We start from the raw sequence: 18476 nt of genomic DNA, 5'->3' as shown, positions 1-18476 counted from the left end.
CCCTCACATTATGAGCACCTACTCCAAGGTGAAAGATACTCTAGTGAGTACCAGAAGGGCTTGTGGTAAAAACTGGGGCCCAAGCCCCAGAGGTAAGAGGTATGTACTGGATATACACCACGGTGGTTAGACCTAGGATCCCCTATGGGAACATAGTGTGGTGGAAGAGGGTAGAACAGCAAGTTGCAGCTAAGGAGCTTGCTCAGGTGTAGAGACTGGCCTGTTTAGCCATAACAGGCAGAATTAGCAACACACTAACCACTGGGATGGAAAACATGCTGGACACGCCTCCATTACACCTTTGGGTCAAGATGGAGGGAGCAGCTGGTGCATACAGACTCAAAACTGGTAAAAACTGGATCTCATGGGGATATCCAGACTAACAGACTAAAATAGTGAGTAAAGTAAATATATAAATGGTTGGGGAAATGCCAGCTGACTATATAATAACTCCCAGCTGCTTCAACAAGCCTTACAATATAATACTTGGAACCAGGGAGCAGTGGGGAAAAAAACAATTTGACACCATACAGTGGACATTGTTTGGTTCACTGATCGGTCGAAATCAGACCAAGGCACTGGGACCGAGGTGTACAGGGGTTCAGCCAAGACTGGAGGGCATCAGCTCTTTAGGAAAATGGGCCTCGGTATTCAAGATGAAATTACTGCAATCAGGGTGTGTGTGGAGGAGAGGTGCTACAAGGACTGTAGCATCTACATCTATTCAGACAGCCAGGCAGCCCTGAAATCATTGGCAACTCCTGCAACAAGACCTAAGCATGTTGCAGAGTGTCACAGGGTTCTGGTGGAGCTAGGGCAGCAATATGGTAAGCCCAGTGTGGCTCCTTGGCCACTCAGGGATCGGTGGCAATGAACAAGCCGACAGATTGGCCAGGATGGGGGCAAAGACTCCATTCATAGGACTGGAACCTGTCCTGACAATCACCAAGGCTATGATAAAACTAGAACTACAGAACAGGCTCAGAAGACAGCACGCAGAATACTCGACCAAGGTCTATAACAAAAACATGGCACAGCAATGACGCCAAAGCTGTGTTTTAAAAGAAGCTCTGTAATCCTGGGCTTGAACAGGAAAGAGATTAAACTCATGGCAGGACTGATGACTGGCCATGGGAATTTCAAAAAACACCGACATACAATGGGTATAACAGAAGAAGACCCTAAATGTAGGATCTGTGATGAGAGTGAAGAAACTGCATCACACCTAATCTTCGAATGCACTGCACTGGAGAGCAAGAGAGACAGAATTTTCGGGACAACTAGACCTGAAGAAATTGTATTTAACAAAGAACTGGTAAAGGGGCTCCTTGCACTATTTAAGGGCATTGGTTGGCTTTACTAGTTATGCAGGGAGCGATACTGCACAACTAACTCTGTTTCAGTGCGGGCAGTGGTGGGTTAGACCAAAGCTGTTTTAGCTTGCCTGCTAAAATCAAATCAAATCATTCCTTTAACAATGGAAGATAGTTCAGTAAACGAAGAATGCAGATCGGAAAGCACAGTATGTGTATTTAATAAAACTGTTAGGGGAATTAAAGCAAAGTATCTGAATTGCTAACAGATCGTAACAGTGACATTGTTTATAACTCATAAGGGAATTCTCCAATTTCATTTGTCAAAACCCATCTTGAAATTTTTTTTTTTACCCAGGAAAAATACACCATAAGAAATGCAGTTACATCTGTAACTGCTGTATAGTCTACAAACCATTGTGAAGTGCACAGCATATGATAAATCCCATTGTAGCAGTTATAAAAGTTTTTTCCTGTTCCATTCACATATGGAACACAGAAAGAATGACTTCTTAAATGTGTCTGTGTACGTTGTAATTAGTATGATCTTGCCTCTGCGATCTCTACAGGAGCAATGTATACAAGATTGCAAGAGTAAAAGCAGTCTTGGTTGCAAAGTTATTTAATAACTATAATGTGTGTATTTTGTATAAATGGTCCTATTCTGTGAGTTAGTTGGGGTGTTTAAAGTCCTCTTTCCAGTTTATATGTTTTTATGATGAATGGGCTACATCTTCGGTACCCTTTACACAATTTGATGATGCCCCAAAAGGGTGAAACGTAATACTGATATTAAATAACTTTGTGACCAAGAATGTTCTTTCTGAAACAATTCAAAATCAGTTGCTGTACCACTCTGTCACAATGGAACGGAAAAGATTTTAGTAGGTTGGAAATCATCACTTTAAGTTGGTTCTAACAACTTTGCAAGTATGTTTCCACAGGATGGTTTGCACGTATCTTCAGGTGTCCACCAGTCCAGTTCTTTCAGCATATTCGTAGCACTCTCCTGCAGGTCAAACAAACTTGTGACCAAAATGAAAAACACCCTAGTATTCTGTGACTATGACATCAATGAGTCACAGTTGGAATTGGCCAACTCTTACAAATACCTGTCCATATCAGTTTGTAGGGATACGAAATGAAATGATCACATAGGCTCAGTCATATGTAAATCGTGGCAGACTGCAGTTCACCGATAGAAAACCAAGGAAAAGCAACCACTGTTCAAGGAGACAGCATACAAAACACTCAGGCCTCATACACAGAGCAGTATTCTGGGTTGGGTCTCATGACCATATTGTATGCTGTCTCCTTTACAGACTGACTGCATTTCCCTAGTATTCTACCACTGAACTGCAGTCTGCCACCTGATTTACCTACGATTGGGTGTACGTAATCATTTCATTTCATATTCCTGCAAATTGTAACACCCAGGTATTTGTACCATGTTGGCCAATTCCAATAGTGAGTCACTGATATTGCAGTCATACGATACTATGTTTTTCACATTTATGAAAATTTAAAACCAGTTGTCAGTCTTTGCACCACTTTGACATCTTATCAAGATCGAAACAAATATTTGTGCAGCTTCTTTCAGACAATACTCCATTATCAATAACTGTATCTTCAGTGAAAACCCTGGGGTTATAGTCAATATTGTCAGTTAGATCATTAATACAACACATGAACAGCAAGTGTCCCAACACACTTCCCTGGGGCACATCCACAGTTACTTTTACATGAGTCGATTATTTGACATCTGAGGTAACTTGCTGTGTCCTCTCTACTTTTGATAAGAAGCAGGGTGTGATACTGAGTAAAAAGCTTTTTGGAAGTTGAGATATGCATGTAACTGACTGCCTTCATCTATGGCTTTCAGTACACCACGTGGGAAAAGTGCGAGTTGGGTTTCACGTGATCATTGTTTTTGGTATCCATACTAGTTGGAGGAGGTCATTCTGTTCGAGATTCCTCATTATGTTTGAGGTCAGAATATGTTCCAAGATTCTACAACAAATCGAAGGCAAGGATATTGGGCTGTAGTTTTGTTTATTGCTTCTGATTCCCTTCTTCTAGATGTGTGTGACCTAAGCTTCCTGGGCACCAGTTTTTGTTCAAGGTATCTACTATAGATTAAAATTAAAAGAGGGACTCACTAACAGCATCTGACAGGGATTCAATTGTCAAATTTTAATCAGCTAAAATGTACTGAAAGTGCTTTTAAAAAAATGTTGACGCTTGGCCACATGATGAACTGCTTTTAGCTGCAATTAATGCAGTCATTCCTGCCTAGTGCGTGAATCAGCGAATGAGCAGAAGCAACCATGACAAGAGAGCATTACTTTACATTTCATATATTTCCCATCAGTTCAATTAGGAATTAAATTTGTTGAGGTGGAACAGTACCCACTTATGACAGTTCTTGTAGCACAAATCTTACATAATTTTTGAATTTCCCACGTTTTTCTCGAATGGAATTGTTTTTTGTTTTAGCTGAATCATTTAAGCACTTCACTGTAATTACTAGTCTTATTTTGACAAAGTCTGGATGGTGCATGAAATGGTGCCAGCTGCTGTTCTGAATACCAGGCACACCGATCAAGTTCTCGTAACATGGTAATTGTTGTTGTTGAGGTCTTCAGTCCTGAGACTGGTTTGATGCAGCTCTCCATGCTACTCTATCCTGTGCAAGCTTCTTCATCTCCCAGTACCTACTGCAACCTACATCCTTCTGAATCTGCTTAGTGTATTCATCTCTTGGTCTCCCTCTACAATTTTTACCCTCCACGCTGCCCTCCAATACTAAATTGGTGATCCCTTGATGTCTCAGAACATGTCATACCAACCAATCCCTTCTTCTAGTCAAGTTGTGCCACAAGCTCCTCTTCTTCCTAATTCTATTCAATACCTCCTCATTAGTTATGTGATCTATGCGTCTAATCTTCAGCATTCTTCTGTAGCACCACATTTCAAAAGCTTCTATTCTCTTCGTGTCCAAACTATTTATTGTCCATGTTTCACTTCCATACATGGCTACACTCCATACAAATACTTTCAGAAATGACTTCCTGACACTTAAATCTATACTCGATGTTAACAAATTTCTCTTCTTCAGAAACGCTTTCCTTGCCATTGCCAGTCTACATTTTATATCCTCTCTACTTCGACCATCATCAATTATTTTGCTCCCCAAATAGCAAAACTCCTTTACTACTTTAAGTGTCTCATTTCCTAATCTAATTCTCTCAGCATCACCAGACTTAATTCGACTACATTCCATTATCCTCGTTTTGCTTTTGTTGATGTTCATCTTATATCCTCCTTTCAAGACACTGTCCATTCCATTCAACTGCTCTTGCTGTCTCTGACAGATTTACAATGTCATCGGCGAACCTCAAAGTTTTTATTTCTTCTCCATGGATTTTAATACCTACTCCGAATTTTTCTTTTGTTTCCTTTACTGCTTGCTCAATATACAGATTGAACAACATCGGGGAGAGGCTACAACCCTGTCTTACTCCCTTCCTAACCACTGCTTCCCTTTCATGTCCCTTGACTCTTATAACTGCCATCTGGTTTCTGCACAAATTGTAAATAGCCTTTCGCTCCCTGTATTTTACCCCTGGCACCTTCAGAATTTGAAAAAGAGTATTCCAGTCAACATTGTCAAAAGCTTTCTCTAAGTCTACAAATGCTAAAAACGTAGGTTTGCCTTTCCTTAATCTTTCTTCTAAGATAAGTCGTAAGGTCAGTATTGCCTCACGTGTTCCAGTGTTTCTACGGAATCCAAACTGATCTTCCCCGAGGTTGGCTTCTACTCTACTGATGACATTGTAATTCTGTCAGAGACAGCAAAGGACTTGGAAGAGCAGTTGAACGGAATGGACAGTGTCTTGAAAGGAGGACATAAGATGAACATCAACAAAAGCAAAACGAGGATAATGAAATGTAGTGGAATTAAGTCGGGTGATGCTGAGGGAATTAGATTAGGAAATGAGACACTTAAAGTAGTAAAGGAGTTTTGCTATTTGGGGAGCAAAATAATTGATGATGGTCGAAGTAGAGAGGATATAAAATGTAGACTGGCAATGGCAAGGAAAGCGTTTCTGAAGAAGAGAAATTTGTTAACATCGAGTATAGATTTAAGTGTCAGGAAGTCATTTCTGAAAATATTTGTATGGAGTGTAGCCATGTATGGAAGTGAAACATGGACGACAAATAGTTTGGACAAGACGAGAATAGAAGCTTTCGAAATGTGGTGCTACAGAAGAATGCTGAAGATTAGACGCGTAGATCACATAACTAATGAGGAGGTATTGAATAGAATTAGGAAGAAGAGGAGCTTGTGGCACAACTTGACTAGAAGAAGGGATTGGTTGGTATGACATGTTCTGAGACATCAAGGGATCACCAATTTAGTATTGGAGGGCAGCGTGGAGGGTAAAAATCGTAGAGGGAGACCAAGAGATGAATACACTAAGCAGATTCAGAAGGATGTAGGTTGCAGTAAGTACTGGGAGATAAAGAGGCTTGCACATGATAGAATAGCATGGAGAGCTGCATCAAACCAGTCTCAGGACTGAAGACCACAACAACAACCTATAACTTCCTAATCACAGTCTTTTCATTGCATACTCCTGAAAGATAGATGTCTTGTTAGTGTACAGACCAAGGGTCAAACAATAGCAGTGATTCATTTTCTCGACCTGGTAAGCAGATGCCTGAAATGAAATACCGAAAATTTAATTTTTCAAATTTTTGCTACATTGACTACATTTTTTCAGTAATCAGTGCATTAAAAGAAAGATGCTAGTTCACTTTGAATCCGCAGACATAAAGATGTGGAAACAGAAGTTGTTTCACGAAACCTAACTTATCAGCAGTTGCAGTGACAAGAACTACGAAAACTCTACACAGTAACAGATTGGTTAATGGTATTTCCTCTATTTGTTTACTCAAAGTAAACCTTGTAATTTTATGACTTAATATACTGTGTGATTAACGAGCTTGGGGAGGCCTGAAATCACCAATGTGAATTTAATTTGTGATTTACAGGGTCTAAGTCTCACAGACCTCCACTGGCAACAGTCAACTGCCTCTGTAGTTCTGAATTTTTCAGAAGTTTTCTTTCGCTCTTTTCTGCATTTCATTGAAGTGCGTGGCCCTTTCTCTGTGGAACAATTTTTGCTTTCATTTGTGCAATTCACATTCAGATTTCACATAGAGGAACCTTTTGCATTTATTCCCTCAATCCAATAGATTTGACCAAATGTCAGAGTTCAGCGGAGAGGATCCGCTTGTATGTGTAGGAAACATGCAGCAGTTCCCAGCAGTTAGGGAGCCTAAGTCAGTTGCAAATTCTAATAGAATGAAGAAGGAGGTTCTGCTGCTAGGCAATTCACATGGCAGAAGTGTGGGCCAGCAGTTGCAGGAAGTGTTGGGGAATGTGGTACTCGCCAGCATTATGAAGCCTAGTGCAAGGATGGCTCAGGTGTCTGTTAACACAGGGGAGTTATGGAGGAATTTTATGAAAGAGTATCAGGTCATGATCCTGGGTGGAGCTGGGAATAGTCTTGATAGGGGATAAGGAGTATGATGTAGGTGGTGACTTGGTAAAGATAGCTATTCAAACTGGTGGCACTAATGTGCACTTCATGCAACTGTTTCAGTGTCATGACCGACCTCATCTTAATGCAGCTGTTGGGCGCATTAACATGGGGCTGGAGGAGCCACTAATGGCAGAGGGCATGGCTCACATTGCAGTGGTGCCAGTTGAGCCTATCAATAGAGCTGAGTTTCACTAGTCTTGGCCTGCACCTCAATAGGTATGAGAAGGGGAGACCGGCAAAGCTTATAGGTGACAGCGTAGTGGGTGGTGGCGGTATCACTCATAGCAAAATTCCTGCAGGAGTTCGTGTTAGAACTGCAGTCAACTGATAGGTATACCTGTTTAAATGAAGTCTCTCTAACAAAGGGATCACCTTCAAAGGAGGTTAGGTATCCAGGTAGTGAAGGAATTAGCATATTTCATCCAAATACAAGGGGTATTAGAGATAAAGTAAGTGAACTATGTACAAATGTCGACTGACATTATTGGTATATCAGAGCACCATTTAAATAATTTGACAATTCGGAGGCTTCCTTTAACAGGATACAAATTAGCTGGCTGTTTTTCAAGGCGTTCTTTGTGGAGTGGGTGAGTTACCACACTGTATGTAAAAAATGGTATTTCAGTCTGTGGAGTTATCACAGCACTGCACTGAACAGGTATTTGAATGGTGTGCAGCAGGGGGAGTTGAATTTAATGAAACTAAACTTCTAATTGTTATTTATAGGTCCCCTAACTCTGATTTGAGAGCATTTCTGCTCACGCTAGAGGGGGTTCTTGGTTCACTTTATAGGATGTACCAAAAATTTGTTATATGTGGTGACTTCAATATTAATTTTGTATGTGATTGTGCAAGAAAAAGGGTGTTGGAAGATCTCCTAAATTCACAAGATCTGATGCAGACTGTCTTTTTTTCCAACCAGGATGCAGGGGAATAGTAGCACAGCCATAGACAATATTTTTATTCAGTCTTCATTACTAGATGGGCATTCTATTAGTAAAAGGATGAATGGCCTTTCAGACCATGATGCACAAAATTTTAATACTGAACGGTTTTTGTACTCAGACAAATGTTGTATATAATTACAATCTATGTGGAAAAGCTTGTCCAATAGCAAAAGAGAGTTTTTTTAAATCTCATTAAGGAACAAGAAAGGCAGGATGTTTACAGTGCCGACAACATAGATGACAAACATAATGCTTTCCTTAACACATTTCTCATGCTCTTTGAAAGTTGGTTTCCATTAGAACAGTCTAAATAGGCTACCACCAGTAAAAGACAGCCCTGGTGGCTGAGTACTGGGGTAAGGATATCATGTAGAATTACATCAAAAGGTTAGAAAGTCACCATCAAGGTACAGTGCCCATTACAAACAGTACTGTAGGGCACCTAAAAATGTTGTTCAGAAAGCAAAGAGTATGTGGGACACAAATAGAATAGCTAATTCACAGGATAAAACTAAAACATATGGTCCGTTGTGAAGGAAGTATCTGGTCAGCAGCACAAGGTCGATGATATAAATTCAGTTCATAGTAAAAATGTTTCTGTTACTGGTAAGTCAGATATACGTACAGTATTTAGCAATCACTTCCTGAGCGCTGCTGATGAATTAAATAAAAACTTAGTTTCTACAGGGAATCATATAACTTTCTTGGAAAATGCCTTTCCGAGAGTGATATCTGAAATATTTCTCTGTGAAACAATGGAAAATCCAGGATGGATAGCATCTCCGCTATATGGTGAGTAGCAATTTTCATTCTCATAATATTGATACTCCTCTGTGATACTAACAAAGGGGGAGATTGAATCAATAATTAAATCACTGGAAACTAAGGACTCTCATGGATATGCTGGAGTACCTAGCAGAATACTAAAGTACTATGCTGCACATGTTAGCTATGTATGTCGTTTTTCCTTTAAGAATGGTCCATTTTCTGAACGATTAAAAGTACTCAGTAGTAGAGTCCCTACATAAAAAGGGATAATGTAGACAATTTTAGACCTATTTCTATGCCATCTTTGTTTGCAAACGGTATTGAAAAGGCTATGGTATGTAAGGATAATTTATCAATTTATTTCACATAATTTGCTAAAAAATGTACAGTTTGTTTTAGAAGTGGTTTAACAACTGAAAATGATATACTCTCTTTTCTCCGTGAGGTACTGTATGGATTAAACAAAAGGTTTCGAACACTAGGCATCTTTTTTGATTTGACTAAGGCATTTGATTGTGTTGATCACAAAATATTGATCCAGAAATTGGACATTATAGAATCCGTGAGGTACTGTATGGATTAAAAAAAAGGTTTCGAACACTAGGCATCCTTTTTGATTTGACTAAGGCATTTGATTGTGTTGATCACAAAATATTGATCCAGAAATTGGACATTATAGAATACGGGGAGGAGCTCACAATTAGTTCACCTCGTACATTAATAACAGGCACCAAAAGGTCACTCCCCACAGTGCTGAGAATGACTATGATGTGGGGTCTGAGTGGGGCACAGTGAGGGGGGGGGAGAGGTGCCACAGGGGTCAATGCTGAGGCTATGCCTGTTCATTATTTATATAAATGATATGCTGCATAGTATTACAGGTGATTCTAAAATGTTTCTTTTTGTTGATGACACTAGCTTGATAGTAAAGGATGTTGAGTGCAATGTTGGCACTGTTTCAAACAGTGCAGTTCAAGCAACAAGTTCAAGGCTTGTCAGAAATAATAAACTAACACTAAATTGCAGTAAGACTCAGTTTGTATAGTTTCTAACACACAATTCAACAAAACCTGACATTTTAATTTTACGGAATGGCATATGATTAGTAAAGCTGAACAGTTCAAACTTCTAGTTGTTCAGATAGATAGTAAACTATCATGGAAAGCCCATGTTCACAATCTTGTTCAAAGACTTAATGCTGCCACTTTTCCCATTCGAACGGTATCTGAAATAAGTGAAATTCAACACTAAAAGTAGTCTACTTTCCTTATTTTCATTTGCTTGTAACGTATGGTATTATATTTTGGGGTAATACTTCCTATTCTCAAGGATATTGTTGGCTCAGAAGTGGGCGGTTTGGGCAATAAGTGTTGTAAGTTCACAAACCTCTCGTCGATCCGACATTGGGCTCTCAATATATATATATTCTTTCGTGTCAGTTTTTGGTAACAATAGCAACTTATTCCTAAGAATTTGCAGCTTTCACTTGGTTAATACTAGGCAGAAGTCCACTCAGCATTTGGATCACACTTCCTTGACTATTGCGCATAATGGCATGCAGTATACTGCCGCATCCATTTTCAATAAGCTACCACAAGAATTCAAAAATCTTAGCAGTAATCCACAAACATTCAAATCAAAATTGAAGAGTTTTCTGATGGGTCACTACTCCTATCTTGTCGAGGACTTCCTTGAAATTTAAGCTGATTCCTGTGTTACATGGTTGATTGCATTTACATAAACTTATGGCTTGTAATTTTTTTGGATTCATAAACATTTTAGTTTATCTCTTCTTACTTTTATGTTGTAATTTCATGTACTGACATGTTCAAAGAAATTGGAGATTTGCTCTCAATTTGGTCCCATGAAATTAGACATGTAAAATAAATAAATAAAAAATCCTTTTAACAAAAAATTCACAGCCTTTTCCTTATTGTTAAAAGCATTTGCAGTGCATATTTCTTTGTGCTAGAAAGGTTTTCGTGTTTTGATTCTGACTGGCACAATTATCTTTGCTTGGACAACAGTTCCCAGTGACATTAACCAGCAAATCACGGATATACGTCTTCAGAAAAATTAGGTGATGCCATTCGCATACCACGTTCTTCATATTGTATCTCCGCAAGATTGAGAATGTTAACTGAATTGGATTCCACTGTGACCCACACAAAACCAGTTTCTCTTAACCGGAATATATGGGGAAAACACAACAATATTAATTCAGATTTATCTGCACTGGTAACATTTACTGATACTGTGAAAGGAACTGATAACAAATGAGTTGCAAAGTCCACTAAATCTTAGTTGTGAACAAGTGTATCAAAACTATCAACAGAAACTGAATATCATTTTACAGATTATGATCAGAATATGTTGTGTATCTGTTTAATGATGTGCCATCAGACAAAACTGCACACCAAAAGTGTTGCCCAAGCACTGTCTGCTTCATCTCCACTAAGGATTTTTCCACACATCTGGTGGGCAATGAAATTGGCAACTTTCAATATTTTACATGTGCGCGTGCCGCCCCCCCCCCCCCCCCCCCACACACATACACTTGAATAATACATTTGTTTGAATTTCACACAAGGAAAAAAATTTCAGGGCAGATTTTGACGTATCAAATAGGACCATTTTCTTGTCAGGGTATCTGTGTTCCCCTCCAAAGGAAGCCTTGATATCGTCTTGGCACGGGGTCTGTAGAGGCTTATACAGAATACTTTTCCCCCCTTGAAAATTCAAACTCTCCTACACATACCAGCCATGCCATATAAGCAAAATATAATGTATCATTCAAAAGATTAGACATGTTAAAACATTGGCATGACCAGATATTTGAAGATTGTGCAGAACATTTTGACCTTTCATGGGAAAAAACTTTTCAGTACAGGCCTCCGCAGACTTCCCAGTTAGATTACACGGTATTCCTCTCTAAACTTGACACTTTGGCTAGGCTCAGTTGTTAAGAAATACACGAGGTTGATTTTGTGTGGGGTAGAAGGGGCACTAGCCTGGAATGCAGTACCAGTTGCAGGTTGCTTATCTGACAGCTTCCAGGAGCAACAAAAATAAAGCAGACTGTTAGCATGAACTCTTTTTCAGTTAACAAATCACAAGTACACTGAAATACAACATCCTAACCACGTACTAAAGAAAAATGAAACTGTATGAAAACAAATAAAATCTTTTCCCACTTCCGGCCTGAATTGGCTCTACTACTGCCATATGGATGGCACCAGAGGTCAGAAGTGCCAAAATGATTATACATCAAGCTTTCTTTTTTTCTTTCCTTTTTTTTTTAAAAAAAACTGTCAAGATGGCATTAATGTTCACAGGCAATGATTGGTAAAATTTAATGTGGAACATTCAAAGATGTATCATATTTTTAGCCATGAAAAGTCTCTCAAAGTACAAGTAGTATCTACTATGGCCTATAGTAAGCACTAAAATTTCTTCAGCTATTAAAATATTCACATTGGATCAACTGCAAATAGAAAAGCAGAAACTATAATGAAGAATCTACAACCTAAACTGCATCCTATCACTTTGACTTCAATTATACTTTCGTAAGATATACACTGTGATGTTCCACTAAGGTTTCTGTCATCTTACTATACTACCCAGGACTGTACAGACATCATACAGTAAGACAATCATCTGCAGCTTGTGAAATATTTCCTTTAAGCAAGAGTGCTAAAATATAGATAGTAGTTGCTGAGGGTAGCAAACAGATGTAATAACATAAGATGATGTACAGATACTCGTGTTGAATCCATGAGCATTAGAAGTAGCATTCACTTCCACAGATCATACAACATGTAAGCCATTCTACTAAGTTGATTAACAGTTACAAAGTTTGTTTCATTAACAGTATAATTATTTAATCATTTGCTGCATGTTTTGTGTTTATATTAAAATGGGATCATTCATATTCTGTAAAATAAAGCTTGTATGTACACTACTAGCAATTAAAATTGCTACACCAAGAAGAAATGCAGATGATAATCGGGTATTCATTGGACAAATATATTATACTAGAACTGACATGTGATTACATTTTCACGCAATTTGGGTGAATAGATACTGAGAAATCAGTACCCAGAACAACCACCTCTAGCTGTAATAACAGCCTTGATATGCCTGGGCATTGAGTCAAACAGAGCTTGGATGGCGTGTACAGGTACAGCTGTCCATGCAGCTTCAACACGATACCACAGTTCATCAAGAGGAGTGACCGGCGTATTGTGACGAGCCAGTTGCTTGGCCACCACTGACCAGACGTTTTCAATTGGTGAGAGATATGGAGAAAGTACTAGCTGGGGCAGCAGTCCAACATTTTCTGTATCCAGAAAGGCCCGTAAAGGACCTGCAACATGCGGTCGTGCATTATCCTGCTGAAATGTACGGTTTCGCAGGGATCGAATGAAAGGTAGAGCCACGGGTCATTACACATCTGAAATGAACGTCCACTGTTCAAAGTGCTGTCAATGCGAACAAGAGGTGTCCAAGACCTTGTAACCAATGGCACCCCATACCATCACGCCGGGTGATACACCAGTATGGCACTGACGAATACATGCATCCAATGTGTGTTCACCGTGATGTCACCAAACACGGATGCGACCATCATGTTGCTGTAAACAGAACCTGCATTCATCCGAAAAAATGACATTTTGTCATTCGTGCACTGAAGTTCGTCATTGAATACTGTAAACAGAACCTGCATTCATCCGAAAAAATGACATTTTGTCATTCGTGCACCGAAGTTCGTCGTTGAGTACACCATCGCAGGCACTCCTGTCTGTGATGCAGCGTCAAGGGTAACTGCAGCCATGGTCTCCGAGCTGATAGTCCATGCTGCTGCAAATGTTGTCGAACTGTTCATGCAGATGGTTATTGTCTTGCAAACGTCCCCATATCTGTTGAGTCATGGATCGAGACGCGGCTGCACGATCCGTTACGGCCATGCGGATAAGATGCCTGTCATCTTGACTGCTAGTGATATGAGGCCATTGGGCTCCAGCACGGCGTTCCGTATTACCCTCCTGAACCCACCAATTCCATGTTCTGCTAACAGTCATAGGATCTCGACCAACACGATCAGCAATGTCGCAATATGATAAACCGCAATCACGATAGGCTACAATCCGACCTTTATCAAAGTCGGAAATGTGATGGTATGCATTTCTCCTTACACAAGGTATCACAACAACGTTTCACCAGGCAACGCCAATCAACTGCTGTTTGTGTATGAGAAACTGGTTGGAAATTTTCCTCATGTCAGCACGTTGTGTGAATGCTCTTAAAAGCTAATCATTCGCATATCACAGCATCTTCTTTCTGTCGGTTAAATTTCGCGTCTGTAGTACGTCATCTTCGTGGTGTAGCAATTTTAATGGTCAATAGTGTATTATGCTGAGCTAAAAATTTCTTATGTACAAGTGCCCACAACCATTTTGTGGAACACTTATTATGCCTCTACTGCTTGTGATAACATTTTGTTTTGGTACAGATGATCTGAAGACAGTCTTGAAAGCGATAATTCTATTGTTAAAAAATTACAGTTGTATATGCCAACACTAACTCTGTGGAGGATTGGATGCACAGAACATTTATCTTGTTGGTGTGATGTGAATCTATCTTGTAGCGTTTATTAACATTACATTACAATGGCATTTCATTTTTACCACACAGAAGAGACTCAATGGAAGAACTATAACAATTATTGATCTGAACAACAGCCAAGATGAAGCCCTCGCCAACTCCAACTGTACTACCTGGTCTAAATCCACACTTCTCTATTCATCCCTTCGCCCCCAGTATCTCCCGTGTCTTTTTCAGCCTTCCTTCTTCCCCTTTTCTACTTACATCTTACATTATTACCCAACTATCTCCTATCTACACCCACAGGTTTCATTTTTTATTTCATGTTGTTGTTGTGGTCTTCAGTCTAGAGACTGGTTTGATGCAGCTCTCCATGCTGCTCTATCCTGTGGGAGGTTCTTCATCTCCCAGTACCTACTGCAACCTACATCCTTCTGAATCTGTTTAATGTATTCATCTCTTGGTCTCCCTATACGATTTTTACCCTCCACACTGCCCTCCAATACTAAATTGGTGATCCCTTGATGCCTCAGAATATGCCCTACCAACTGATCCCTTCTTCTAGTCGAGTTGTGCCCCAAATTTCTCTTCTCCTCAATTCTATTCAATACCTCCTCATTAGTTATGTGATCTACCCATCTAATCTTCAGCATTCGTCTGCAGCACCACATTTCAAAAGCTTCTATTCTCTTCTTGTTTAAACTATTTATCATCCATGTTTCACTTCCATACATGGCTACACTCCATACAAATACTTTCAGAAATGACTTCCTGACACTTAAATCTATACTCGATGTTAACAAATTTCTCTTCTTCAGAAACGCTTTCCTTGCCATTGCCAGTCTACATTTTATATCCTCTCTAGTTCGACCATCATCAGTTATTTTACTCCCTAAATAGCAAAACTCCTTTACTACTTTAAGTGCCTCATTTCCTAATCTAATTGCCACAGCATCACTCGATTTAATTCGACTACATTCCATTATCCTCGTTTTGCTTTTGTTGATGTTTATCTTACATCCTCCTTTCAAGACACTGTCCATTCCGTTCAGCTACTATTCCAGGTCCTTTGCTGTCTCTGACAGAATTACAATGTCATCAGCGAACCTCAAAGTTTTTGTTTCTTCTCCATGGATTTTAATTCCTACCCCGAATTTTCTTTTGTTTCCTTTACTGCTTGCTCAATACACAGATTGAATAACATCGGGGAGAGGCTACAACCCTGTCTCACTCCCTTTCCAACCACTGCTTCCCTGTCATGCCCCTCGACTCTCATAACTGCCATCTGGTTTCTGTACAAATTGTAAATAGCCTTTCACTCCCTGTATTTAACCCCTGCCACCTTCAGAATTTGAAAGAGTATTCCAGTCAACATTGTCAAAAGCTTTCTCTAAGTCTACAAATGCCTTTCCTTAATTTATTTTCTAAGATAAGTCGTAGGGTCAGTATTTGTTCCAACATTTCTACAGAATCCAAACTGATCTTCCCTGAGGTCGGCTTCTACCAGTTTTTCCATTCGTCTGTAAAGAAGTCGTGCTAGTATTTTGCAGCTGTGGTTTATTAAACTGATAGTTCGGTAATTTTCACATCTGTCAACACTTGCTTTCTTTGGGATAGGAATTATTATATTCTTCTTGAAGTCTGATGGTATTTCGCCTGTCTCATACATCTTGCTCAATAGATGGTAGAATTTTGTTAGGCCTGGCTCTCCCACGGCTGTCAGTAGTTCTAATGGAATGTTGTCTACTCTTTCAGTGCTCTGTCAAACTCTTCACGCAGTATCATATCTCCTATTTCAACTTTGTCTACATTCTCTTCCATTTCTATAATATTGTCCTGAAGTACATCGCCCTTGTATAGACCTTCTATATACTCCTTCCACCTTTCTGCTTTCCCTTCTTTGCTTAGAACTGGGTTTCCATCTGAGCTATAGATATTCATGCAAGTAGTTTTCTTTTCTCCAAGGGTCTCTTTAATTTTCCTGTGGGCAGTATATATCTTACCACTAGTGATATGCGCCTCTACAGCCTTACATCTGTCCTCTAGCCATCCCCGCTTAGCCATTTTGCACTTCCTATCGATCTCATTTTTGAGACTTTTGTATTCCTTTTTGCCTGTTTCATTTACTGCATTTTTGTATTTTCTCCTTTCATCAATTAAATTCAATATCTCTTCTGTTACTCAAGGATTTCTATTAGCCCTTGTCTTTTTACCTACTTGATCCTCTGCTACCTTCACTATTTCGTCCCTCAAAGATACCCATTCTTCTTCTACTGTATTTCTTTCCCCATTCTTGTCAATCGTTCCCTAACGTTCTCCCTGAAGCTCTCTACAATCTCTGGTTCTTTCAGTTTATCCAGGTCCCATCTTCTCAAATTCCAACCTTTTTGCATTTCTTCAGTTTTAATCTACAGTTCATAACCAATAGATTGTGGTCAGAGTCCACATCCGCCTTGGAAATGTCTTACAATTTAAAACCTGGTTCCTGAATCTCTGTCTTACCATTAAATAATCTATCTGAGACCTTCCAGTATCTCCAGGCTTCTTCCATGTATACAACCTTCTTATATGATTCTTGAACCAAGTGTTAGCTATGTTTAAGTTATGGTCTGTGCATAATTCTACCAGGTGGCTTCTTCTTTCATTCCTTACTCCCATTCCATACTCACCTACTATGTTTCCTTCTCTTACTTTTCCTACTATTGAGTTCCAGTCACCCATGACTATTAAATTTTCATCTTCCTTCACTATCTGAATAATTTCTTTTATCTCATCATACATTTCATCAACATCTTCGTCATCTGCGGAGCTAGTTGGCATAAAAACGTGTACTACTGTGGTAGGTGTGGGCTTCAAATCTATCTTGGCCACAATAATGTGTTCACTATGCTGTTTGTAGTAGCTTACCCGCATTCCTATTTTCCTATTTATTATTAAACCTACTCCTGCATTACCCCTATTTAGTTTTGTACTTATAACCCTGTATTCACCTGACCAGAAGTCTTGTTCCTCCTGCCACTGAACTCCACTAATTCCCACTATATCTAACTTTAACCTATCCATTTCCCTTTTTAAATTTTCTAACCTACCTGCCCGATTAAGGGATGTGACATTCCACACTCCGATCCGTAAAACGCGTTTTCTTTCTCCTGATAACAATATCCTCCTGAGTAGTCCCCACCCGGAGATCTGAATGGGGGACTATTTTACCTCCGGAATATTTTACCCAAGAGGACGCCATCATCATTTAACCATCCAGTAAAGCTGCATGCCCTCGGGAAAAATGACGGCTGTAGTTTCCCCTTGCTTTCAGCCGTTCGCAGTACCAGCATAGCAAGGCTGTTTTGGTTAGTGTTCCAAGGCCAGATCAGCCAATCATCCAGACTGTTGCCCCTGCAACTACTGTAAAGGCTGCTGCCCCTCTTCAGGAACCACATGTTTGTCTGGCCTCTCAACAGATACACCTCTGTTGTGGTTGCACCTACGGTATGGCTATCTGTATCGCTGAGGCACACGAGCCTCCCCATCAACAGCAAGGGCCATGGTTCACGGTTATTTTTCTTCACATATTTCAATTTTCTCCATTTTATTTCCAAATCCTTCCAATTTTATCTTTTGTTTCAATTTAAACTTTTTCATTCCTTTTGTGGGACCTAAACAATTTAACCACTGTCACATCAAATTCTTTATGTACCTGATAATACCTGATAATCTACCTGATTCAAGTTGCTCAGTGATTCTTTTTTCTTTTCACCAATGGTGCTTTTAACTCCCCCGTCAATCCATATTTTCTCCCTCCTTCTGACGATGGAAGATTTTATTCAACAGTGGATATTTCAGACATAAAAATATCTTTCAGAGTAAATGTAAATATCAGTTTCTTAAAGAATTTTGAAAATGGTGTACCTTTACAAGAATTTCCCTGATCTCTGGACCCTCACGGTGTCCCAGAAGTGATATGTAGATGCCAAACTCGTAAAAATATGCACCAAACTTGTAGAGATCTACTACACAAGAATCTGCCTTGAGAATTTCCCTGAAACAAAATATTATGACAGTTACAAACAACACAATGACAGAGCAGACTACAAATAATAAGAATGAACCAACACATTCAAGTCGTAACACAGTGCTAGTTTGGTAAATAGTGCTACATAGTAAAATCTGGAGAACTATGTGATACTTTACTAATGGGCTGTTGTGAAAGACAGCAAACACAACCACTATGTAAT

General features: G+C 39.5%; 1 protein-coding gene across 1 annotated transcript in view; it reads right to left on the bottom strand.

Moving 5' to 3' along the window:
• Positions 1-18476, bottom strand: part of LOC124616012 (DNA replication complex GINS protein PSF3) — a 40202-nt gene that overhangs the window by 9707 nt on the left and 12019 nt on the right. The window contains exon 3 of the mRNA XM_047144228.1: positions 18151-18280. Within this exon, the coding sequence (XP_047000184.1) occupies positions 18151-18280 (130 nt within the window). The remainder of the gene's footprint in view (positions 1-18150; positions 18281-18476) is intronic.

The sequence above is a fragment of the Schistocerca americana genome, chromosome 5, assembly GCF_021461395.2.
Source record: "Schistocerca americana isolate TAMUIC-IGC-003095 chromosome 5, iqSchAmer2.1, whole genome shotgun sequence".
Taxonomy (NCBI): Eukaryota; Metazoa; Arthropoda; class Insecta; order Orthoptera; family Acrididae; genus Schistocerca; species Schistocerca americana.
The sequence above is the reverse complement of the archived record's forward strand: the minus strand, read 5'-3'. Positions and strand labels throughout refer to the sequence as shown.